At 43.1% G+C, this 26,103-nt stretch overlaps 1 protein-coding gene across 1 annotated transcript in view; it reads right to left on the bottom strand.

The window, feature by feature from the left end:
* The window catches only part of MUC6 (mucin 6, oligomeric mucus/gel-forming), a 96,574-nt gene that overhangs the window by 19,028 nt on the left and 51,443 nt on the right, over positions 1–26,103 (bottom strand). The window contains exons 9-26 of the mRNA XM_061612764.1: positions 24,673–24,795; positions 23,646–23,766; positions 22,935–23,073; positions 21,173–21,277; positions 20,447–20,519; positions 19,978–20,115; positions 17,588–17,749; positions 16,810–16,904; positions 8,941–9,073; positions 7,924–8,173; positions 6,774–6,826; positions 6,569–6,678; positions 5,973–6,124; positions 5,590–5,731; positions 3,924–4,034; positions 3,300–3,485; positions 1,857–2,096; positions 703–859 (exon numbers count right to left, since the gene is read on the bottom strand). Coding sequence (XP_061468748.1) covers positions 703–859; positions 1,857–2,096; positions 3,300–3,485; positions 3,924–4,034; positions 5,590–5,731; positions 5,973–6,124; positions 6,569–6,678; positions 6,774–6,826; positions 7,924–8,173; positions 8,941–9,073; positions 16,810–16,904; positions 17,588–17,749; positions 19,978–20,115; positions 20,447–20,519; positions 21,173–21,277; positions 22,935–23,073; positions 23,646–23,766; positions 24,673–24,795 — 2,490 coding nt within the window. The remainder of the gene's footprint in view (positions 1–702; positions 860–1,856; positions 2,097–3,299; positions 3,486–3,923; positions 4,035–5,589; positions 5,732–5,972; positions 6,125–6,568; positions 6,679–6,773; positions 6,827–7,923; positions 8,174–8,940; positions 9,074–16,809; positions 16,905–17,587; positions 17,750–19,977; positions 20,116–20,446; positions 20,520–21,172; positions 21,278–22,934; positions 23,074–23,645; positions 23,767–24,672; positions 24,796–26,103) is intronic.

A 26,103-nucleotide genomic window follows, 5' to 3' on the forward strand; every position in this document is an offset into this window, starting at 1 on the left:
AATCCACCCCAATGTAAATGGGTACAGAAGCTGATGCAAATGGATAACTGCTCCCCACAGTGTTGAGGAAAACAGGATGACCATGGTTCCTTGCAAGAATGAAGAAAAGTCTGAGCCATGTGACATATGCTCTGTAGTGGGCCAGATAAGTTTTGGCTGTACTTTGACTTGAGATGTAAAGAAATCTGTATAGAATCCAGTTTTTCACAGTGTGCCAAGACAGTGGATTTGAAACTCTCTAGCTCCAGGGATTCTATTCCAAATCAAATTTGTCCACTGAGGAATTTATGTGCATGAAAGAGAACTTGCATGTTCTAAGGTGTAGACTTTATATGCCTCATTGTTACACAATTGCACATAGAATGTGCTAATAATTTTCCTGTGACACAAAAGCATTAAATTCTCTCCTGCATCTGCACAGTGCCAGAGATGATTGGTATAGAGGACAAACGGTCTGTGGTGGAAGCTGTCCACAGCTACTGATCTTCTCATTGGGGTGTCTTCTGAGGGATGATATGGTTTGTAGGAACATAGTTTGAAAACATTCCTCTAAACATATAATGCTTCCTTCTCTATAGTGTTAGCAATCTGTAGTCTTAATAAGTATCATCCAGCTCTGCATATTATTACATTCATATAAAACTGCTAACATACTTTCAGAAATCCAGCACGCTTTTTAAAAGGCAATGTTAAGAAACTTACGACAGAAATCTGGGGCTCTCCAGTCAATACAGACACCAGCTTCTAAACAAGCTTTTGCATACACTGCAATAGCATCACACATGCATTCACAGTCTCCTCCAGTGTCACATCCACATGAATCCTGGACACAGGCTTCATAATAATGCATGCGGTACACCTATACCAGGGGCAGAAGAATTAAACCAGAAAGTCGGTGTTAGTTTAAAGCTCTTTCTGACACATTCAGTGGGACCAAACAAGCAATTACTGCTAATCAAATCATACAGCCATTTTGCAGCATAATCTGCTGTATTAACAGATCATGATGGGTGGCATACTGAATTCCCCTCCCATAGGAAACAATGGGAGGAAAATTTGAAACAAACAAAGGTGAGAACACTGGAACAGCACACACCCCCGGTGCCACCTTAGTGAAAAAGTAGATAGCTTGGATGAGGAGATTCCTCCACTACAGACTCTCCCCTCCCCATCTTGGTAGGACTTGCTCTACACAAGTCCCAGGGTGTAAATCTCACTGAACTCAATGGAATTTACCTCTACATAGAGACATGTATAAGACGGCGCTGTTCAATTCAATGGCTTCATGACTGACATTTGCATCACTCCACCAGCACAGACCTCGCTCTTCTGCCCATCTGCATGTTTGGTGTGTGGAAGGCACACCACTGGTCAGCCCTGAAATCCAGCATTCCGAGGGTGCCGATGAGCTGGCTCAGGATCCACTGGATCAAGCATTGGGCCTGAAGCTGGTGCAGGGATCAGTCTCAATCTGCCTCCCCCCCACACCTTCTGCTGCTGCTGTGACTGTAGATGTGGTGGTCATCTTGCCACTTTGCAGAGCCTCAGTGGTGGCAGCAGCATGTCTACTCAAAAGTAAGTCCTGTTGAATTCAGTGGGGTTTATTCCCATTCAGAGGGGTTAGGATTGCAGCCTTAGTTTCCTATTGTACAGTATTTTTGTTGGTATTGTGTTTTTGATGTAAGCAGCCCTGAAACAGGGGTTTTGCCTTGAAAAGGGGTCACATACTTTTTTCAAATAAATAAATAAATACATTCAAAATAATTAAAAAGGAAACTGGCTTTTGGAAGTATGTGTAGGAAAATATTAACATCTTGAAGCAGAGGATATACTTGATGCATAGGGTATGTTTTTACCTTGCTATGGCAGGCAGCAAATACTTGACTGTTGATGATGGAGCACTGCTTTTCTGCCCACGCTTTGCGATAGGGATTGTTGCTACATGGATCAGCCACAAAGAACACATCCCCACAAAGTGGATCCTCTTTCCAGGAATTCACAAACTGCAATTCATTGGATGCCACATACCTACTCCGAGTTTCAAAGTCATCTCTTATATTCCCATTGTAATTACCACATAAACCACAGAGGTGATCCTAGATTGAAGTAAAATAAAAATAGTCATGGAAGTCATAACAATACATGAAAGTGAACCTTTTAATATGCAAACTAGCCATGGGTAACTTCAGATTGAATGGATGGCCAATGATTGTGGGGGGGGGGTTGGAGAGAGAGAGAAAGAGACAGGACCTATTTCAAATTTTCTTTGCCAGCCATTCTTTGCTTAAAGTTCTGTTCCAAGTTGCTTTCCCATATGGAGGTGAAGTCCTGTCTCTTTCTCCACTTATGGCTCATCCACACAACGATTTAGTGTGTGTCTGGTGCTACTTCCATTCTCTTGTAATTCACATGGTTCACATGACGTTGCAGGCAAGTAGAAGCTATAATGCAGTTTTCCCCTTTAAATCCATATTAATCCAATCCAATTACAATGCAAAAAGGAAAGGAAAAACCATCTCAGCTGTGCAGCACTCCTCCTTCTAGGCACTTTGCTTAGATTTTTTTTTTTTTTTTGGTGGGCAGGCTCTCTTTTAATGCCCCATTGCCCGTTCCCTCTCTTTCTGCTACCAGCAAAAACTGCCACAGCCGCTGCCTACTTTGCCTTTTCACTCACTCCCCCCCCCCATCCACCTTTAACTCAGGCTGGGACAATGGAGAAGAGTTTTTTTCATCAGTTCCATTTTTTCTTGTCAATTTCACACAGAGGCCCTCTCCCAGCTTCAGCCTTGAACCAGAGGGAGTAAACATGTAAAATTAGATGGCGGAGCCACAAGAAAACAGAGACACTGATCCGTCACAGAGGAATGCCTACTAGTGTGAATGGAAAACAGTGGATATGAAACTACTAAGTGTGGACCTTGCAAATCTATCATGACAGTAAAAGCAGGGTCTTTAGTACAAAGGTATGATCTCATGTGGATAAGCCCTTAGAAAAGCAGCTGTAACTTAGAGCAGAGAAAAAGCCAACATGGAAATAGCCCCATCTCTAGTTGTCTGCTGAACCTGAAGTTACCTGTAGCCACTTTGCCATGTAAAACAAAACCAAAATCCATAAAAAGAATGGAAGTACAAGTAGTAGCTGTTTTATCTCTTCTCTATGGAGACCAACTTTTGATTAGTCTTCCTAGAACATTTCTGTTTACAATGTAGTATTTTGGCACCGTAACTGCCTATTCAATTTTATTTGTATTTCCCAAGAAACGCAAATAAGAATCTATTAGGAAATGATTTCACATTACCTTTGTTTCTCTGAATATCTTGATGAATATGTTCATGTGCCTGTTCCAGATAAGGCTCATGTCGTATTTGCCAGGGATTGTGATCTCAATAATCAAGTGGAGGGTGTTCTCTTCTATGAAGAACTCTGTCCTAGGATTTGCACCAGAAACAGTGTATTTTCTGTCTGCTAAAGTTATTGTCAGATTCTGCAAGGAAAATGGCATGTAAATAGAAAAGCCTATCTAACAGAATCACTGTAAACTTTTGAGAAGAATGCCTAGTTTTCTTGTGCACAATGTAATTAGGCCTGTGTTTTAGCAGGCTTTTGGGAAGAACCCAATCAATTTGTTTATTATTATTATTGTTTGTGTGTACTGCCTTCAAGTCGATTCCGACTTATGGCGACCCTATGACTAGGGTTTTCATGAGGCTGAGAGGCAGTGACTGGCCCAAGGTCACCCAGTGAGCTTCATGGATATGTGGGGATTCGAATATTGCCTTGATATCTGAAGATGGTAAAGTGCTAGGATGACAAGAATGCACAATCAATTTTCTTGGATAGTGCTAGAAAATTCCCAAGTTCCACTGTGGAGCAGATGAGTAAATCTCACTTGTGCATAATAATGAGTACATGCTATCCTTACCCCAAGGTGAATCTTGATTGCCCTGGAACACGTGACCCCGGTATTTCCACAGACAACATTCTCAGTCACTATTTTAAAAGTGTGGGGAGTGCCACTCATGCCACACCCATCCTAAGGAGAGAACAACAGTCATATAACCATTAGAGGGAAAGCAAAATTATGTGAGGATTTAAAGTACAGAGTACAATCTCCTAGAGGTTTCCAATAATTTGGGGGGCATTTGGCCCAAACATGATATTAACAAGGCCTTGACACTGGTAGTCACTTGAGATCCTTAGCATGAGGCTCAACCAGAGCTTGGAAAAGTTACTTTTTTGAACTACAACTACCATCAGCCCCAGCCAGCATGGCCACTGGATTGGGCTGATGGGAGTTGCAGTTCAAAAAAGTAACTTTTCCAAGCTCTGGGCTCAACATAGACTTTTTGGTTCTCCTGCCCAGGGCAGAAGCATAGAAAAATACCAGATATTGATACAGTGTGGGACTAATTGGGAAAGAGACAGAGACAGAGAGAGATCTGGATTTAAAGCCCCACTGAACCATGCTTTCACTGGTTCATTCAGACAAATGATCTCTACAGAACATTTCCTTAACTCAAACCAGCAGGGCTCTTGTGAATATGAATGAGAAGTAGTTTGTAATGCACATTGCAAATTATAGCTAATGTATAAAGATGGGACTTCAGAGAGCTGCCTCCTAGTGGTAGAGCTCAACCCAACTCAAGGGGTTCTCTCAATTAAGAGGACTGTGCAGTTCAGTCTGCCATACACCAAATAAGGCAAAGGATAATTTTAAGCAGGAAGTCCCTAAAAACCATAGTTTCCTGAGACAGTTCATATGGATTTAAATACCATTTGTCATGTGGTATGTTAGGACAGGGGCGGGCAGTCTTCAGGCTTGTGGAATCTACTTTACTTTCACTACAACCCTAAAGTTATAGCAAAATCATGGATCAGATGGGTGGATAAGAATTAAAGAACAAAGTGCCCTTGAGCACATGTTCAGCCCAGAAATTATCAGGTGGTACCAGAATCAAGCACACAAGTCCTTTCACACAAAAATTGGCTCCTGCTTTCCTTCTGAGCATTCCTTTTCAACAATAAGGATGGGGGAAATTGTTGGTCAACTCAAAATCAGAAACCCTTGCTGATCCACTGCAAATCACCCAGAGATCTAACAGTAGATTCTGAGCTACCATCTGCCCACTCCTGTGCTTGGGGAAAGAAGGTACTGACAGAGTTTTATATTCTTAGATTATATTATTTGTGGAAGAACCAAGGATCAAACCACTGTTGACAGGATGTTGATCTTTTTCAAGGAATGAAGGTGCAATGCCTCTTGCGTAGTGGGAGCGATACAAAGACACTTGGATTAGGATGATATTCCTTCTACAGGCTGTTTAGATTTCTTTTTGTGAAATTATATTAGAAGATGTTTTAAATTTTTGGCAGACAAGATCTGGTTGCATTTGAAAGTCAGAAGTGAAATTTAGACAACAAATGGTATGTGAATTCCTCCACTCCCTATTTAAAGAATATGGATATAAAATATTTGAGATCGATGCTGTTTTATCTCAAGACATTCTCTGAACTATAGGTCTTCATTTTAAGTGTTACATTGATTCAAATCTGTTTACATTGATAAAGTGCAGTCAAAGCGATATTACCATAGCTAGTATGTATTCACAGTTGCCATCAAACACAAAGTGTTGCCCATCAAACGTGGTGATATGACCTTCCCCATAGAGGCTGCATGTTGAAGAACACCTGGAATTTTGGATACATTGCCATTTTCCTCTTGTGCAGGTGCTGATGAGGAACAGAAAAACTTGTCAGAAAGTCTGCATATAAAAGTAGCACACCACTCTTGGGTGATATCCTTGATGCCTTTGTGCAATGTGAACATAGATTTCCTGAAGTCCCATATTCAATTTGCACTAGTAATATATGTAATTGAATTGTGTCCCGGTGTTTTCTAAGCTATCATATGAATAGCATACTTACATGGTTTAGCCAAGAAGACAAAAAGGATGACAATATAAAATCTTACCAGGTCTTGCATTCAATGTGAATCTCCTCTCCTTTTGCATATGAGATGCCACCATATTCACAAGGACACTCATCAGGTGGCACACATGTACCATCTAGTTTCTCATATAGTCCATCAGGGCAAACACATCCTGATTCACACTTGCTGGGGACCTGGAAAAGATCAGCCAAACAGTCACGCAATATGAGCTGCATGTGGAAAGCTAAGTGCCTGTGGCATGGATACACCTGGCTTTTTTGAGCTATGGTTTTTTTTAGATATACTAAGTCTGGTCCACCATCAGCCTACCATAAGGTTGCTTTAAGCCAGGGGTGGGGAAACTGTGGCCTCCAGATGTTGCTTGACAACTCCTATCAGTCCCAACAAGCATGGCCATTAGTCAGAGATAATGGGAGCTATAATCCAGCAACATACGGAGGGCACCAGATCCCCCCCCCCCTTGCTCAAACCTGTTGGTACACTATCAGCTTTCAGGACTTATGAATTTCATTTCATTTCATGGTCTGCAAAGAATGAGAACATTTCACAAATGAAGTGCTGCAATTTCTTGCATACAGTTGATATCACAAGAATGGCAGCAAAAGTATTGCACTCACACATGCAATCCCAGTGGCCAGCATTTGGCAGGTTGGTGCACAGGCAGCTCCATATTTGCTTCCTGAGGGCGCCGAGCATGAAATATATTTTTTGGGAGGCTTGCAGTTTTCTAGGAAAAAGGAAAGAGACAACTGTAAAGTGATATTCCTGTGACATGAGGAAAACAAATGCTATTAAAAAGTAAGTGTAATCTGAGATCCATACCTGCGGGGTCTACAGGTTTGCCAGTACAGCTCAGATTCCCATTAATGCAATGACTAGAATAGAATATGAATATTAGGATAGACCAAGAGAGTGCATTGAATAAAATATATCTGAGTCTGAATACTTTCCAAAAGAAACTTTTAAAGTTTCCTCTTTGGGCTAATGTGTTATGCAGATGTACAATAACACAGACTTAATACTGCCTATTTGGATTTATTATTTATGGTCATTACCTGTCCCAACTCCTTGGGAAGGAGCAGGATAGAAATTTAACTAAATATGTAAATAAATGAAGTATCAGTTATATGCTAATTATACAGAATATAGAAGTGACATGACAATCACAGTTAGATGAAAGGGACAAAGATAGAAATGGAATGGATGGAGAACAGTAAAAAGCTAATAAAAGAGTCAAGAGATTTCAGTCCACCTCCTTGATTCGTTCCATATGTAGACCAAATACCTCATATGCTAGTGTTAAGTATTATTTCATTTTATTACATTTATAACCCACCTTTCTTCCATGATGGGACTCAAAGGTGTAGTCTCCCATAAAGTCACTGACCAGAACTAGACCTACTTAGATTCAACAAGACTGTTCCACCATGTGCTTTTAGACAGAGATCAGAGAACATATCCTTGGCCTTAGTTGTGCTATTCATATTTGGGATACAATGCATGCCTACACTTACAATATACCTCTTCAAACTGGGACTAGAGTGGAACATAATTAAGCCATTTTGATTTTTTTAACATATTCCTCTTCTCTTAAAGCTCAGAAGTAACTTTGACTAAATTTGTTTTGTATTTTCAGCTGAATATTGAGTGTTCACTTCCCAACTCCATAATATTACACAGGACACTAGGTATCTGTTTATTCTTTGACAACTCACTTCCTCATGATGCCATTTGTTTATGGGATTTTGGCTCCCTCGGCCACTCTCCATACTTTGACAATGCCAGTTTAGTACTTTTAATCTTTTAATACTTTTAATCCCAAACAAAACTGCAATAATAACATTTTCAAAATAAAAAGACCCACCAGTGTTTACTTTTGGAAAGCCGGAAAGAGCATGTATTTAAGGAATCACTATGCTAACCAAAACAATGCAGCAAAAAATTTGCTTAATTTGCTGCAAAAAATGCTTACCAGGTAATTCCAGCAATGATGGTTGACTGATCAGCGTGAATGAATTTTCTGTCTTTTAAGTAGCAAGGGCACTGGGATTTACGGACACACTCATTTTTGTGATTGAGGTAGGTTCCTTTTGGACAATTGCAGCCATCAACAGGGATGTCAGTTGTGTGGCACTCTGGGTCTCGATTGGAGAGGGACAGGCATGTCCGGTCACAGGCTTGAGTTTTGTAGCTGAATGTCTGATTTCCAGTACAAGAAATGGCTACCAGGAGGAGGAGGAGTATAATTAGGCTTTGCTGCTCACAAACTTTCAGCTGGCTCTTGACCCAAACATTCCTTCCCACTTCTGTCTCATGCAGGGAACCAGTGATTAAACAGTGGGCAGTTCAGTGAAGCATGTTACCAGATGCATTTGCAAAAGGCAAAATCTTATTTCCCTGTTACCAAGGAGACTACTGAATATCCTCAGAGAACAGTGAAATGTGCTTAATCCTGCACTGGGTTCAACAATCAACCAGGCACTCACTTCCACAAATAACTGCTCACGTGAGCAGGGTAATATTGGAAAATGCAAGTTGGAGCTAAGTGGTGAAATGTTCACCACTTAGCTCCAAGCAAGTGGAATTGAATGTCCATGTGTTGGTTTTTTGATGAGGACTATATCCATCAGATGGGCGAGGACAGATAAAATGTTCTTAAGTGAATGCTTTCCTGGGTATGATAAGGAACGATTGTATCATGTGCAGGAGAATTTAACTGTGTGCACTGGTTCTCAGTTATCCAAATCTAATCCTTTAAAAGTAGTCCTGCCATTTATCATGGAGCACTATTTAAAGTGGGGCTGCAGTCAACTTTCTTTTTGCCCTTATGCTGGGGCTAGATCTAAAAAAAAACTAAGAAAGCACAATAAGACAATTCATCAATTTTTAGCTGTGCTTATGAAAATGTGAGCCTCTACACATGTTTGAAGCAATAGCAATGAAGGTAGGGTATTCCTATATGTTTAAGAATCAGTTGGAGACTACTTACTACAGTTGTCTACTGTACTCCGCCAATTCTCAAGAAGCAGTCCCATTGAAGCACACACACGGGCATATGATCCCAAAGCAGAACAAATATAAGGAAAGGTCTCTTCATAGTTACAAGCTTGGTATATGCATCTCTGAAAATGAACAAGTAGGATGTGTTTTGTTAATAAGCAATCAGAAATGTTGACTGTAGATTATGTGAACTGGTTCATAGATGTATGTACATTGCTTGATTGAATTGAAAAGTACTGCATTTGGGGTGATATAAAAGTTCTGTCTTTGTTGTTTGATCTGGGATGGCTCATTCATGCAGACAAATCACTGTCTGGTGAAGATGTAGTTAGTTATCAAATGATGACATTTATATGTAAAATAGCCCTTTGCTACTGTATAAAGAAAACCCTTCCGAAAACATTGCTTTAAAGTGGCACTTCTCAGTCATCATACCAGTCAACATTTGCCAGTGAACACAGGCAGATTTGTATTTCAACAGCAAACAAGACATTCATAATATGTAGCTGAACTGCTTGCGGCCTATTGCCGAAATAAAACACAGACACCATTGCTTGGGTAAATAATGGGCCACTTTATTTAAACAGAATCAATTGAATAATGAACCTGCAGAAGGGAGATTAAGGGCGGGAGCATTCTGGTGATCCAGGCGAAGCCTGTTAGCAGCTATCGGGCGACCATGCCCTGCCTGAGCCTGGGGCTGCCCTGTGCCAGCCCCCCAGCTCCAGCCACACCCTGAAGATGTGTAGGGGGTCCAACCCGCATCACCGCCCCTCGGAGCCCTGAAACTCCGAGCGGATGAGGCACGTTGGCCCCAAAGGCGGCCCGTACCCTGTCCCCGGGCCGTGTAGCCCTGAGCTGCAGGCCTCCGGACCGCCTGTCACCCCCAAAGGTGCCTAAAGGTGTCACCTAGCTGCCCTTTCCCTTTAACCTTTCCCCGCACTTCTTCGCCACAGAAGGGGGACAAGCCTCTGCTTAGTCCCCCTTTACCCCACACCCGATAAGAATCTGGTGTAAACCCTTCTGCAAGTCCCTTAGAAAGATGTCGTTGCCCGTGTCCGTCAAATGGACGCCATCAGGCCGAAACAGCTCAAGCTTGTTGTGGCCCACCTCTGGGTGGTGGATGACAGAACCTCCCAAGTCCCTAAGGGCCCTCTGAATTTGCCTGTTCACCTTCTTCCGTGCCCTGTCCATCCCTCGTGGGTCACCGGTACAATTCCACCTCCTGCGCGGCAGGATGTCTGACCACACTAAGTGCACCCCCGGCCAGCGACGTGCAATGGCCCGGAGGTCACCGCATGCCTGTTCAATTAGGGCCTTGCCCTTTAACAGACCCAAGTCATTGCCCCCGAGGTGGATCACCAGCACCTGGGGCACTGCCACTTCCACAGCCGGTTGAAACAAGGCTGGCAGGAGCCCATCCCAACGCATCCCCCGACGTCCCAGCCACCGCACTGCGGCCCATTGACTGAGCCCCAGCTGCGTGCCAAAGCGAGACTTCGCCGCCCTGCGGCCCGCCCAGAACATCATACTGTGGCCACATAGGAGGATGCGTGGCTGCTCCGATCTTGTCCAGTGATCTGTTGAAACAACAACGACATTGGGTAACAAAAAAAAGGGGGGGCCTGGGGGGGCCAACATCTAGCCGCTGGCGTCGTGTGTGTCAGCAAGTGGTCTAACGTAGGCCTTGTACGCGTCCGAGGACCACCCGCCCACAGCCTGAAGCCTGTCTTTAGAGAAGCCCAATAGGGCCGCCGTGGAGGCCGCGCCTATCCGGAAGGAGTGTGTCCCGAACTTACTGGGGTCCACGCCTAAATTTCCCAGTGCGGCCTTCGCCATGGACCAGAACTGGTATCTGGTAAGGGGCTGGGAGTTCCTATGTATGAATAGGTACCCTGACTGCAACCCCCTCGCTGCCACAAAACCGCGCAGGGCTGTTACTGGGCAGAGTTCTTGCTGCCGGCATGGGGCTAATACCACCAGGCGCCCCTTACCATGCTGGTCCGTTTTAGACCGCCTGAGCCGCAGGAGGGCCCGCTCTGCCCTCCAGCTGAGGTCGGAGACTAGCAGAGCTCGGAGGGAGTTATCCATCTTAGAAGCCGCCACCACCTCCCCAATTCGGAAGGCCCCAAAAAACAGAGTGAGGGCCGCAGCATGATATAGCAGGGCCTCGAAAGGGGAAGAACACAAGTGCTTCCACTGTCCCTGCAGGCCAAACAATAGCTCCGGGGAAAAGGGGAGGCGTGCATCCGGGGGGCAAGGGCGCTCGCGGGACCAACCCTCCAGCATCCGGCGCACCCTAAAGTCACCCGTGTAGTCCTGAAAGCCTCGTGCCTTCACAAGGAAAGCGAGGCCTGAGAGCTTACCTTTGATGGTCCTGACTGAAAGGCCTCTCCGTTTCCCCTCCATGCAGAACTCCATAAGCTGCTCGACCGGGATGGGCCACTCCTGGGCGTAACCCCTGGACTCTCTGAAGTTTGATAGATCCCTACCTGCCCCCTGGTAGCTGGCCAAAGTGCTGGGCGCCACAGAAAGGCTTATGGCCCTTTCTGATTCAATCCTCCAATCTCCCATAGCGCTGGGGGGAACACCTCCGGCAGAGCCCTTGCCCGCGGTGCCAGCTGGTGAAACTTCTCCATCTGGTTCCGTGATAGAGCATCAGCAATACTATTGTCAATACCCGGAACGTGGTGTGCCAGGAACTGAATATTATAGCGAAGACATTGGAGCACGAATGCTCACACCAGAAGCATAACGTTGGGGTTTCTAGAGGACAGGGTGTTAATAACATGCACTGTGGGGAGGTTGTCGCACCAAAAGTGGACTGAGGAATTACCCAACTTGTCGGGCCAGAGGTGTACGGCCACGACAATGGGGAAGAACTCCAAGAACGTCAGGTCTCTGGTCAGGCCAGCCAGTGTCCAGCCCTGCAGCCAGCTGCCGTGGCACCATGAGTCATGAAGAATGACCCCAAAACCGAAGGCACCCGAGGCATCGGAGTGAACCTGTAGCTCTGCCTCCAACAGGCGATCCCTTCTCCATAGGGAGACCCCATTAAATTCCCTCAAGAAGGTGGACCACACTGTCAGGTCAACCCTAAGAGCGGCTGTCACCCGTGTGCGGTGGTAGGATCGTGATAGGCCAGCCATGGCATCATATACGCGCCGCAGGAAGGCACGGCCGGGCGCTACAACCCTGCAGGCAAAGTTCAGATGGCCTGCCAGCTGTTGGAGAGTGGCTAATGTCACCTTATTAGAACTGACCACTTCTGAGATCTTCTCCCTGAGGGCCCCCAACTTGTCATGAGGGAGCCTGCAGCATTGGGCCACCGTATCTATCTCGATGCCCAGAAACGTGATAGCGGTGGATGGGCCCTCAGTTTTCTCGGCCGCGAGGGGGACGCCCAGCTCCCCAGCCAGCCCCGCGAAATGTGCCATGAATGCCCTACAGGTGCCTGAGTCCGCAGGGCCCGCAAACAGGTAGTCATCCAAATAGTGTACCACTGATTGCAAGCCTGCGCGCCTCTTGACCGCCCACTCCAAGAAGGAGCTGAAGCGCTCGAAAACAGAGCATGATATAGAGCAGCCCATAGGCAATGCCCTGTCCACGTAATATTCACCCTCAAAAGCCAAGCCCAACAGCTCGAAGTCCTGTGGGTGGACCGGGAGGAGGCGGAAAGCAGACTTGATGTCACACTGTCCCATAAGGGCCCCAACCCCGCAGTCCCTGACCATTCGCACAGCACAGTCGAATGATGTGTAGCGGACTGAGCACAGCTCCGCTGGGATGAAGTCATTGACTGACTCACCCCGTGGAAAGGACAGGTGGTGTATCAGGCGAAATTCACCTGGTGCCCTCTTGGGGACGAGGCCCAACGGGGAAACTCTGAGTGAGGGGATGGGTGGTGCAGCAAAGGGGCCCAAAACCCGGCCGGCTACTACTTCCTTCCTAATTTTTTCTCTCAGAACTGATTCCCTGCCTTCCACTGACTTAAGGTTGCGGGACATGAAAGGTCGCCTGGGACCCAAATAGGGGATCCGAAAACCCACTGTGAAGCCTTCAAGTAAAAACTGGGCATCTTGGACTAGGGGGTAAAGGTGGAGTAAGTGTTGGAGCTTGGCAATTTTAATTGGGCTGGGGCCCCTTTCCCTGAGCTGCGCCTGCAGCCCCTGTCTTCCTTGCGCCAGCCGAATCCCTGTTTCCACCCCTGAAGGGGCGGCCCCTGGGGCAGCTAGTGCAGGCGTGGGGGCCCCCACATATGGCACATTCATGTCTGAACCTGCACGGGCTCCGACCGCAAAGGCCACGCGAGCTGAACTCCCAGCAAAGCAGGCGGGGTTGAACCCCCTGCCCCGCAGGCCCGCGGGAAGCAGTTGCTGATGCCTGGCGCGCCAAGAGATGGCCGCTGTCCGCCCTATCACCTGCCATGGGTCTAGAATGTGCCATAAATTGCAGCCACAGGTCAGCCTCCTTTTTGTCCCAGGGGAGGGATGTATCAAAAGCCGCCCTCATACGGAACGCCTGGTCGTAGTCCAGCCATGCCGTCCCTTGAAACTCAGAGTAGCCCCGATATATGATATCGAGGTATTTGATCAGTACCGAGGCCCTATGAGGCTGCCTCTGTATTACCACCCCAATGTACGTAAGGAATGCAGGCAGCCAGTTAGACCAAGAGCGCTCTACCCGTCGGCGCTTGGGCCTATCGGGCTCTGCATGTTCCCCTTTATCCTTATCCTTCCCAACCGGCTCCCTGTACAAGAGCGAGAATAGGTCCACGTACTCTCCCCTCCATATTCTGTCCTTCGTAGCAGGCAGAAGATGAAAACCCAGTGGGGCAGACGTTTCCCCAAAAGGTATGGCCCCCTCTCTGACTGATCCCAGGGGGTTGGATATCTCTGCGGGGGGGTTGGCAGACAGGGCGGGCTGATGCCCTCCTTCCATCGCCGTCCCAGCAGCGAGGTGCCAGACCTGCTCGCGGGAAGCAGGCGGGGCGGCCTTAAATAGCCTTCAGCCGCCCCGCCTCCCTGCCGCGTCACACGACGGCGCACCAGCGCGCCGTGTGTGCACGCATCCCCCAAGATGGCGGCCTGGACATCGACCGCAAGCTCGTCCCTCTGCCCGGTAGGTCCCGGGCACGGAACGGGATTCTAGGGACTCTGGTGATATGGCAAGCCAAAGACTGTCTGAAATATTAACATCAAAATATACAAATATGCAAAATATTTTCTCATAACCTAGAATGGAATTTAGATGTCATGAATTAGTTAAATTTCAAGACTGTAACACATATCACTCTGAAAACTCTAAAATACTCAATACATACTCAAGCAAGCAGGTATGGATGATTCTGTCAATTTGGTTTCTCAGTTTTCTAATATTTAATTCAGTGCACACTGTTTCCACATCAGTTTGTGTTTCTGGTTTATATCCAATGCTAGTCCTACTCAGAGTAGACACGTTTAAACAATTGGACATGGCTATATTAGGTCCATTAATATCAGTAAGTGTACTCTGTGTATATCTTTATGGAATTCAACCCTCTGTGTGCATCTCTCCTAACATAAATATTTTTGTACACATTTCTGCCTAATATGCATATCTTTGCAAGCAACTTCCCCCAATACAGTTTTTTTGGTGTTTTTTTCACAAATATATGCCTTTTTGTTTGCACTTTGCCCTAATATATGTTTTTTCATACACATGTTTGGTTGAACTTCATTGCAAAGTTCAGAAAACTGTGCATATTGAAGGATAGCTATGTTAAAGTTCCTGTATTGGTTTGGTGAATTAATGCAAACTGAACCAAGTTCTCTTCCACCCCTGCCAGCACATTTGTGAGATCCAGTTTCTGAAACAGCCAATATTATTGCAGCCAAAATACAAACAGTAGGAAGGAAAACTCCAGTTTTAGTTACAAATTCAGCATGAACTAGCAATATGTACATGCAATGAAGAAACAGACACAGTGCCTATTAAATACCTAAAGTACATTTGGACTGTTATTTGAGTGGTGTAGCCAGCAATATGAAAGTATGGCTGAATATTATTTTGGAGGGATCATATTTGTCAAAACACAGAATAGCTAAAAGTGAAACAAAATCACCTACATTGAGCTGTACTGTTATAATTATAAGCCCCAAATAAAGCAATAATAGGACTATTTAGGATGATTATAAATCCTAAATGTAAACAATAATAAATGTCAACTAATCAAAGAAATAGATAAAATATAAACGGGATGAGTCATTGTCTTTTAATTGGGTTGGGCCACTGTCTTTAATTCATGCTTGTCAGCAGCAGATCATTTGATCTGGTGAAGACCATTTAGGGTGGGGTGCAATGGGGTGGGGAATGCAACCGTTTTCTGATGTCCCCAAACTTCGCAATTACCTTGTTCAGAATACTAATCTGACTCACTTGTAGTGCTTGGATGAATTACAAATTAAGTGTCATTCCCCTGATAAATTATTTTACTGCTCAGAATATAAAATGAGAATCTGCATGTGCATAGAACATACTTTTAGTTTCAAGCTCCAATACTATACCTGTAAGCCCAGTTGAACTCAATGGGCCATGCTTCTGAGCAGACATGTATAGAATTGCATGTAGGTTCCCCCCCCCACCCTTTGCTGTTTTTGGCCAAGTCCCGGACAATGATTGCAGCTTCAGCAGAGCTAACCACACACCATTCCCAATGGGATTTTTAAGATTCCAGTGATCTGTAGGCAAGCACAGGCAGGCTCTGGACAGAGCTTTAGGGGTAGGATGTACAGGGGGGAGATATTGTTGCTCTTACCAGTCCCTAGTAAATTTCCCAAACAAAACTATCTATAGTTTAATCAATGCATAGGATTTTTTTTAAAAAAAGATGCAGTTAGCCTTCTCCCTGCCTATCCTCTTGAGTGGCTTACGATGAGACAAAATTGCATGACTACCTTTCCCTTTGTCCGGAACTTAGACAAAAATACACAAAATCATAAGGCAAAGTGATAGGGTGCAACCGACATGTAGAACTCTTCGATGATGATTTTTAAAACAATGTTGTATAATTATATCCATATTTGCTGACCTAATTATGAACCGAACTAAGAGGAGTTTGCCCAGCATTACTTTTCTTAAGCTGGGGAAGAGGGGAAAGTGAGGAACACAGTTTGGCTGAAGTTACCAGTTGAAAAACTAAAAAAATTAAGCATTATCTGTTCTTGTTGATGGGGGTTGGTATGAAGCAGTCCACTACAGCTTGGGGGTTGAGAAAAGGAGGGGGGGAAAGGTCATCAAGACCTTTTTGAGTTGTACAGAAGCCATGGGACAAGCTGGACATGCTTTGTAGTGAATATCTGTGGGAAGGCGATAAGGCAACAAGGTTTTGCCAGGTTCTTTTTGTTCCTCTGTTGCATCATTTTCTGCTTTTAGAGCTGGAACTCCCTGGTGTGGCTGACCAGTCACTGTAGGAAAGGCTTCTTCTCTGCCTTCTCTGCTAAATATTTGGAACTCTGGACATGCTCAGGAGCTCCATTAATAAAATCTTATGTTATCAAAGCACAAAGACGAGGTAAGAGTGGTCTACAGCCCTTTGTTCTTCTTTTATAAGGACTCTGAATAAATTTCCTGAAACCCCTTTCGTCGATAGATTACTTACTCATGTTTCTTTTCAGAATGGAATGGTACCTTTCTCCTCATATCAAATGAGATAAGAAATCAATGGCTTCTGAAATGGTACCCACAATACTAAAATCTGACTACTTAGAAGAGAAGGAGAAACCATCATATTTCAAATAATGGACACTGAACCATATCAGACACCCTTGCAACTGAATGTCTAGCCGCTTTGTCCTGAATGTTTTATAAAAACCCCTACCTTGTAAAATGGAACAGGATTCACCACATGATGACATTTCTCAAACACTGTATCCTTCTTGATAAGAATAGAACAGTGGGTCTCTGCACACATTTCTAGATAAAACAATACAATCAAAGGTATTATGCAAGTCTGTTTGTTCCCAAGCTAATATTAAAAAGACACAATGAATAAAACAATTGTGGAGATAATAAAATGTGGTTACCCTGGCAGCCAGTTTTATTGCCTACCTGGTCTACTTACTGAATACTCATGACAAATGCTATTATTTTGTTATGATTTCCATGGACATCCAAGAAGTTAAGCCAATCTTGATTTATATGTCATTTAAATATAAAACATCTACTTTAGAATCTGTACATTTTGAAATGGACACAAGCAGCTCCTTGCAGCCTGGTTTGTGCTCATCAAATCTGAATGCTTATTTTCTAGAGAGCCCCCCCCCGATATTTTAAAAGACTTTTAAAATGATGTGGTATTATGCTTCTCTTTAACATTTTGCATTTGTTGACCACAGCCTCTCCCAGAGTACCACTTCTCTGATCTTTAAAGTAGCTCATGGAGATGATTAGTGGTAAACCAAATGCCACAGGAGTTCCTAATCATATGATCTCCTGTTCATAATTATTCCTTCTGTTCCTCATAAACTGAAAGCAGTAGTAAGAATTCCACAGCTCATCTCCAGACTGCTGCCATGCACATGAATATATTTAATATTTATCATATTCAGCACCCAAAAGAAAAGAGAGATCAGACAAAGGCAGACCATGTCACTTACTGTTTAGTTGACTCATAGAACAAGGATCTGTATCTCTTTCTATGGCATGGGGGCAATTGTCCGATCTCCAAGAATCCACAAAAAGAGGTGCTGTTCCTTCAATAATATCCATGCTGGTCATGAAGTCATCCGTAGTTTCTCCATTGTAGTTACCACACAACCCTGGTGACATGGAAAGACATGTGCAGGATGAAAAGGAAGGAGCATTCTTCTTTAGTAACAGTGAAAAGTCTTGTTAAGTCTATGGCAGGCCTGTGCTTTACATCTGTATGATATATACCTACTATAGGCAGTAATGTGCAGCCCACTGGGTTCTTCTCATAAAGCAAAAGCAAAAACGTTTTAAAAAGTCTACTTAAGTCTCTGAATTAGCCATCACCCAAGTGCAGAGGCAGTTCTCCTCCTCCTTATCGAGATTTCTTACCTACCCTTGAGGTCCCACGGTGGGTTACAACCATTTAAAATTACAATATTAAAAACAAAACACAGTGCATCCCCAAGCATTACAAGTGTTGGAGGCCTCCATTGCATAGCAGGTCAATGATATTTCTGAGCTTTGCTCTGCACTACTATGAGCTAGTATGGAGAAAAATGGAAATGGACTGCCTTCAAGTTGATTTCGACTTATGGCGACCCTCTGAGTAGGGTTTTCATGGTAAGCGGTATTAAGAGGTGGTCTACCATTGCCTTCCTCTGAGGCTGAGAGGCAGTGACTAGCCCAAGGTCACCAGATAACCCCAGGCTATGCTACGTCTCATCTCACAAACTATTTCCAGATCAGAATTTTAATAATTCCAAATAATCAGTCCATCCAGAACCAAGCCAGAAATCTAGCTCATGATGAATTTGGCAGCATATATAAATATAAGGAAATGCTCTTGTGATATAGATGGCTATGACTAAGCTCCTGTTTAACCAAGCACTTCATCCTTTGAACAGGCTGCCCCAAGAACATAAGCAGAACCACGCTAGATCACACCAAAGGCCCATCTAGTCCAGCATTCTGTTCTTACGCTGGCTAACCAGATGCCTATGGGAAGCCCCAATAGCAGATGGTGGGGTGGCACTGCTCACCTGATTGCCAGTTGGTTGCACCACTGCTGTCTAATGGGAGATAGAGAGGGAGGTGGCAGGGAGGCTGACATGGTGCCAACGCACTAGCAGTGGCACTGGACTGGCTCTACCAGTGTGTTTACTTTGTGCCGACCTCGCAGCTGCCTTGCTGCTCCCCTTCTATTTCCCAGTAAGTAGCAGCAATGCAACCCACCAGAGGTCCTATCAGCAGCAGCTAGGGATGGAAAGAACTGTTTGTTTCGGTTCTCTCAGTTTCTCATTTTTCCAATGTTAAATTCAGTTCTCTACATTTCTACAGCAATCTACAAATTTGTTTTAAAAAATGAAAATTCCCCACCATTTTAGTGTGAATTTCTCCAAATAAACACATTTTTGTAGGCAGTTTTGACAAAGGTACACATTTTTGCAAGCCATTTCTCATCATTTCATGCCGTTTTGCATGTTATTTTCACTCATGTATTCATTTTATGCACACTTTCCCTTAATATATGCATTTTTGTAAATATATTTAGTTAGCAAACTGGTTCCCAAAATTCTAATAAATGTGAATTTCGCAGGATGGCTTTGTTTCAGTTCTCATATTGTTTCAGAAATTGCAAATTTGATAAATTCTGCTTGAAATGCAAACTGAATTGAAATTCTCACCCATCTCTAGCAGCAGCATCCCACTATGGAACCCAATATTGGGAAGCTCACAGGCAAGCCATGACTCCAACAACACTCTTCCACTTAAGATCCCCAGCAACCAGTATTCAGAGGAATACTGCCTCTGATACTGGAGATAGTACACAGCCTTCGTGGCTAGTAGCAATTGGTAGTCTTATCCTCCTTGAACCCGTTTCTGAGCTATACATAACTAGCTGAACTGTATACAACTTATATACAAGTGGTCCAAGGCAACGAATGAAGATGTACAATTTCATCCTCATTCAGTGTAGTATAGATAGCAATGGAAGACTTGCCTCTGAATGTGAATCCAGATGTACATGTATATCTGTGCTGTGTGACAATTCCTGATTCAGCAAAGGAATCCACATGTGGAAGCCTGCTTCCATGAGTGCTTTTCCTTTCCTGGATTGGAACAAATTAGTTCACACCAGTGCAAATGGTATAAGTATATTGCATTAACAAAGGGGACAATATTGATCCAAAGGAGATCTATATGGAAAGTCTAAACAAATACAGAGCAGCTCCAATTACAGTGGAAGGAGAAAACAAGGTTGGCGGTGAGGGTTCCATTTATGAGTTTTCTTTCATAAAGTCTCAGAGTCTTGAGTCGAAGTCTTGCAAAGGTCAACAGAAACTTGATTCTTTACCTTGGGTATTGCCTTTGAACTGAGGTCCAACTTTAATATAAACTTGAAACACTGGAGTAACTTGAATTACCAATTCCAACCCAAAGGTTGTATACATTTGAATGTGTGTAGATGACTGTCTGAAGATGGTGATGCCTCCTAAAGAAATTAAATAATTGAAAAATGTTGATTCTGGTTTATCTATTTAAATTATTAAGTATATTGACACATTTACATCTTTGTTTCCTCTGTGTATATTGTTTTGCACGTTATAATGCAAACTATTCAAAGTGCAAAACAGAGATTACATTTTTTCTTTTTGATAGGAGGGATGGTTGCTTATTTATTTAAATTTCCACCCCACCTATTCCAAATACATAGTGGGTAACAACATATTTTAACACAGATAATAAAAAATAAAGAAAATATTACAATGTTGGCAGGATTGTCCTTTTAGTAGGTACAGATTCTATATCCACCCTTATCTTACCTGATTTATAAGGTAACCACTTAAGTTCATCCTCATTCTTTAAAGCTTCATTTTTGGAAATCACAATTTTGTCCTGTGCGGAAAAGATAACACAGAATCCTAAACAGAGAGCTGGATGGATGGATGGATGCCAATCCAGGCTAAAGGACAATCTTTCCACAAATAAAGATCGTATGGATACAAATTGTATGTAACTGCATGTAATATAAGCATGTAGAAAGTAATTTTTGAGAAATTGCTAAAATGTATAACTACCATAATTATTGTAACTGAGAACAATGAACAAAACCCTCATACAGTATATATTCATGGAATGTTCTTTGCTTATAGATGCTAATACTGAGTGAGAGTTTACATCTCTGTGATTGTAGTGTCCAGATAGCTAAAGACACTCAGGGTGCTTCCAGACAGGGTGCTTTCACAGGGTCCACACAACATTACTGGCATCAAAATGCCATTAACCCTTTCAGGGGAAAATCCAGTAAGTTAAAAAGAGAAAGGAAAACTGTTGACTTGTTTGTCATATCCAGATGACTTGTTTACCTGCATGACCAGATCTGGATGACCATCTGGAAGCACCTTGACTTTCAAGAGGTACTTTTGTGACTATTGCATTCAAGTACTTCTCTTACCTTTAATTTTGTTCCATGCTGTTCAATTTCACATACTTTTAAAATGTTAATTTCCTAGTATGTAGTCAGCAGTTTCTATGGGATGCATACTTACTTTTCCTGAGACATAAATGATTGCTGTCAGTGATGTCTCTGAACTGGAATAACCAGACTTTTCATACACAGCCATCAGGGTTCCGTTGTGTGGTAACATGGGACTCTAGAAGAAGAGAAAAATCAAAATAATGCAAAAGTTTGTGGAAGTGAGAAAAAACACTGTTATTTCACATCCACTTTTTAAATTATTGTAGATGTAGAATGTTCCCATACTGTACCAAATGTTTAGGTTCCATCAGGACATTTTATTCATTTTGCAGAGGAAAATTCAGATATTAAGCATGTATTAAGGTGTATGCTTTTTTATTTATTTATTTATTTAATTTATTAGTCGCCCATCTGGCTGGTTGTCCAGCCACTCTGGGCGACGTACAAGATAAAAAAAGAAAACAATACATTAAAACATTAAAATTTAAAACCATAACAATAAAAACCTAACCCACCCCAAAAGCCTGCCTGAAGAGCCAGGTCTTTAAGGCCCGGCGGAAGCTCATCATAGAAGGTATGCTTAATATGGAGCTGTACCCAGTTGTGGCTCCCTGACTAGTTATACTTCTATGCACGTGCATTTGCAAACACATGTTTATCACATTCATACTTTACATTATTACATGTAATGTAACGTGTGAAGTGATCCATTATATAGGCATACTACTACATTTCCCCCCTAGTTAAACAGGGCAAGTCCATATGTTACACTGCCACTGAGATGCCATTGGAAATATTTCCTCTTATGAGTGATCCTTGTTCTGGCCGTAACATTTGGAACTATTGGTTACTTGGATTCTGGAGTCATAAATCTTCATGCCCCATAGTAAGCAGGATGCTACATGGGTAACCCCAGTGTTGCTCTTAGATATATTTTTAAACTGTTTGTCTTCACCATTGGGCCTATAGATACCTGAATCTAATCTGTGGACATAGAATTCCTCAACCATGGCTATTTTACCAGGAGTTGGTAGACGTGAGTAAAAGTGTGATTTAGCTTTTTACTAATCATGCCACAATAAGGTGGTTGGCTCTCTTGCTGAGCTTCTGCACCTCTGCATAATGAGATTCATCCATAGTGTATTGCTTGTGTAAACAAAACCAGTCTTTACTAACAGATTCTACTCTTATTATTCATGTTCATAGAATTAAGTTGTCCTGTGTCAAACTGGTAGGGCAGACTCAATCCTATGGTCCCTGGAAGGGTGCCCCAGGAGCATATCTCCCTCTCTGCCTGTGGATGGGGGCAGATTAGGGGAGGCTTTGGATTTGCTGCATTCAAAGCCCCTCTGTTTCCCAGACACACCTCCAAAATTAAGAAGAACGTATGCCAGCCTTGGAGCTGACATACTAATTTTTCCTCCTGCTTGTCCCAATGAGAGAATAAATTTGAATGGGTGGGGGGAAGAACAGCCATGAAACACATCCTTCTGCTGTGTTGATATGAGCCCAGCAGGGATTTGGATGCGATGGTTCCTTTGCCTTGGATTCTCCCAGTTTTGCCCCCAGAAAATTGCTTTGCCCAATGAATAGAGTACGGAATATCCATCTCCCCCTTGTTTGAAGCCCCCAAACCCTTCCTGTTTCTTTCAGTATTTGCATTTGCCATTAAATAGAGAGATACAGATGTTGTGGTTAACAGTGTAACTGTGGTGCCTCTATAAGTAGTATGAAATAAATGTTGGCCAGTGGAAAACATTTGGCTTCCAGAAGGGAAAAATCAAGAACCTTTTTGCAAATCTGATAATACTGGTCTTTATTATGTAGAATACCTTCATAAGAATGTACGTGCAAACTCCATGGAAACGGTATGGCCTAGAATCAAACGTGGTGACAAAAGAACCTCCCTCCAAGGAACATCTGCCGGGACATGGAAGTTCCGTGCAGCTCCACTGGCCCCTTGTACATTTACTGGTGTAAAGAAAAGTACACGTCAGCTGTCAAAGCAGATCATATCTAAGCTCATCATCACTTTGTATGTTTATTGTCTTAGGTCAGTATGTCTCTGCCTCCTGATTTGTGTGATAATATTTTGAAGCCAATGAACTTCAAGCGTGAAAAGCAAAGTAGACTAAACTCAAAGAAAAATACGTGCCATACCCTGATCACATCATCAGCCTATTAGTTCAGATGTGAAGTTTCCAAACAAGTTATATTAACTGGCAATTCCTAACTGGTTATATGTACAATTCCTACATCCCTTTTCTATAAATGGGAAACATGGAGTTCATGTATATTGTCTACCAAATGAGAAAAATAAATTGCCCAAGGATAAACATCGACTGCAGCATGTTCATGATTACAAGCCGTGTGTATTCACACAATACCTGAGAGTGGTTAACTATCTCTTAATAACAGAATGGCAAACACGCCACATATAAGGTAAGGACATTTAATTATTACTCAGTATAGACTGGTGCCAGATTTTCTAACCATCTTTATGACCACTCATACTTCTTCAATTAGAATATCTCATTACTCACCAGGTTCTACAAGTTGCTTTCATGGTATTACCAGGAGCATATGTTTCCCCATTTAGTGTGCATGGACATTGTTCAATAGGAATGCATGTTCGATTTCTTGAAATGTCATCCAAAACAGTACCTGGCAAGATAAGAAAACAGGCAAAAACAAATAAATGATGAGCACTTTGATTCCGTCTAAATTCATTGAGCTTGGGGGGGAGGACCTTTGGCCTTCTAGGTGTTGCTGAACTATAGTCCCCATCATCCCTGGCCATAGGCCATGTTTGCTGGGGCTGATGGGAGTTGTAGTTCAGCAACATACAGAGGGCCAAAGGTTCCCCACTTGTGGCATATAGCATAAAGGTTGGAAACTTTTTTCTGGAGTAATTTTAGGGGCAGCACAATTCACTTAGGCACTCATGTCATGGACAAATCCTATCATTGTATTTCAATTTTATTGCAGGAATAAGAAGGGGCATGGCCACTGTTTATGTGCTGATAATCCATTAAGCACAGAGTGGAATCTCAACAGAGTCCAATAATAATAGGTAATCAACTAAATGTAAAGTGCATAGTATTCATTGTTCTTTCACATAGTTGATTATGAGATATATTCCTACACGCATCTTCTTAAGAGTCTAGCTTCAGAATCACAGACATGTAGCAGCTGTTAGGACTGGGCCATGAAACTCTTACAAACTGTATGGAAAAATTATTCTCTGTCAAAATCCAGACGTGTGCTAGGCAACATGATAACGCTAATTACATATTTTTGAAGTATGGTGCAAAAAATGGATTACATCCAATCCAATGTGCTTTACTGGAAAATTCAGACAACAGCATAAACTCATTCCTTGTTAGACTTTGGAAGGGTTAAGGGAGATATTCCTGTAGATGCCAAAACTGCTGAGACACCAAACACATCCTATACCCCTGCCTCCAATTTTAGTGCTGTGACTGAAAAGTCTGCTACAGGGATACGAACCTCCAACAGTTGACAACATAAATATATTCATAGCAAGTTACATTTGTTAGGTCCTTTTACCTTCTGGGCAGAAGCAGCCATATGTACAGTAGCTGGAACAGCTATACTCTGGATTGGAACATGTTTTGAGACAGGGAGAACTACATTCTTTATAGATTTGGTTAGCTGGACATCTTCCCAGAGCTGCAAAACACAATGGTTCAGAGCACTTTGTTGTTGTTGGACAACACACACGTCTCACCTTTAAAGTATTAATTATGACCATCTTATAATACTACAGACATCTCATACTTTCCTGTTCATTCAAGAACTAACCATTCTCCATCTCTAGTCTGTAATAGCCCCAGATTGCCTCCCAGTTTACAATCTCTTTAAAATGTATTAAGACCTATCACTAAAAGAATCAACCATCTGCACAAGCCCAGCCTTGCCACTCCCTGCCCCCTCAGCACCATCCAGGTAAGCTGTACTAATGTCAGTGTTGGGAGGGCGGCTCTGTCCCTCCCCACCACCACACTGGCCACTACTGCACTAGTGGCTGGTATGTCCACTGATGAACACTATGCTGCTGCCCACCTCAAAAAGACACTGTGCCCTCATGCTCTTGCATATGCTTACATCAATGACAAAGAACCTGTCCCCACATGGTCCTGTTTCTGCCAGCCTCAATATAAACAAGAACAACATTGTGCCCACATGTCACTGCTGCTTGCTTCAGTGAGAGAGACTGACCAACATGTTCTATACTGAAGAAGAGAAGGCCAGATGGCCTGATGAAGAGACCAGGCATTGTATCCTCATGCAGTTGCTGTGTGCCTGAGGGAGACAGACTGGCCATTGTGCCTCATTCTGATGCCATCTGCTGAAGGAGAGATTGGCCATTGTGACCTTGTGCTGCTGATGCTGTGTGCCTGAAGAGAGAGACTGGCCATTGTGACAACATGTTGATACTGCCTGCCTAATGAAGTGAGAGAGACCATTGTGACCTCATATTGATGCTGCCTGTCAGAAGAGTAATTCATGGGCCCTCATGTTGATCTTCTCAAATATAAGACTCACCTTTCCCTAGGCAGGTCACCAAGCATCAGTGTCTACCAATATTTTTATGATATAGGATCACTACCCTCTAACTCCTATTGGCTGCTAGGATTGCATCTCTGTGCTATGTCTACCTGGTGCCTGTCAGTCATTTCTCCAAGAATGGGATCTGCTGAAAAGTTTAGCAGCTACTATTTGGTGTTAAGAAAATAGAGAACCAACTTGAGAAGGTATGTTGTTATTCCCATGACACAGAGACTACTGGAAAACTTTAAGAACTAAAACTAAAATGAATGTCAAATTTAAAACTAATCTAAATCAAAATGTTTCCTCCTGCTTTTCTGTAGTAGAAAATATAGTGGCATGTCAGGTACTTTTTAAAAGCTGTCCTCATCACTCATTTGTACAAACAGAAAATGGAACATGCTGAGTACAGTAATATACAGCTTGACG

This window comes from Rhineura floridana, chromosome 2 (genome assembly GCF_030035675.1).
Source record: "Rhineura floridana isolate rRhiFlo1 chromosome 2, rRhiFlo1.hap2, whole genome shotgun sequence".
Classification (NCBI taxonomy): Eukaryota; Metazoa; Chordata; class Lepidosauria; order Squamata; family Rhineuridae; genus Rhineura; species Rhineura floridana.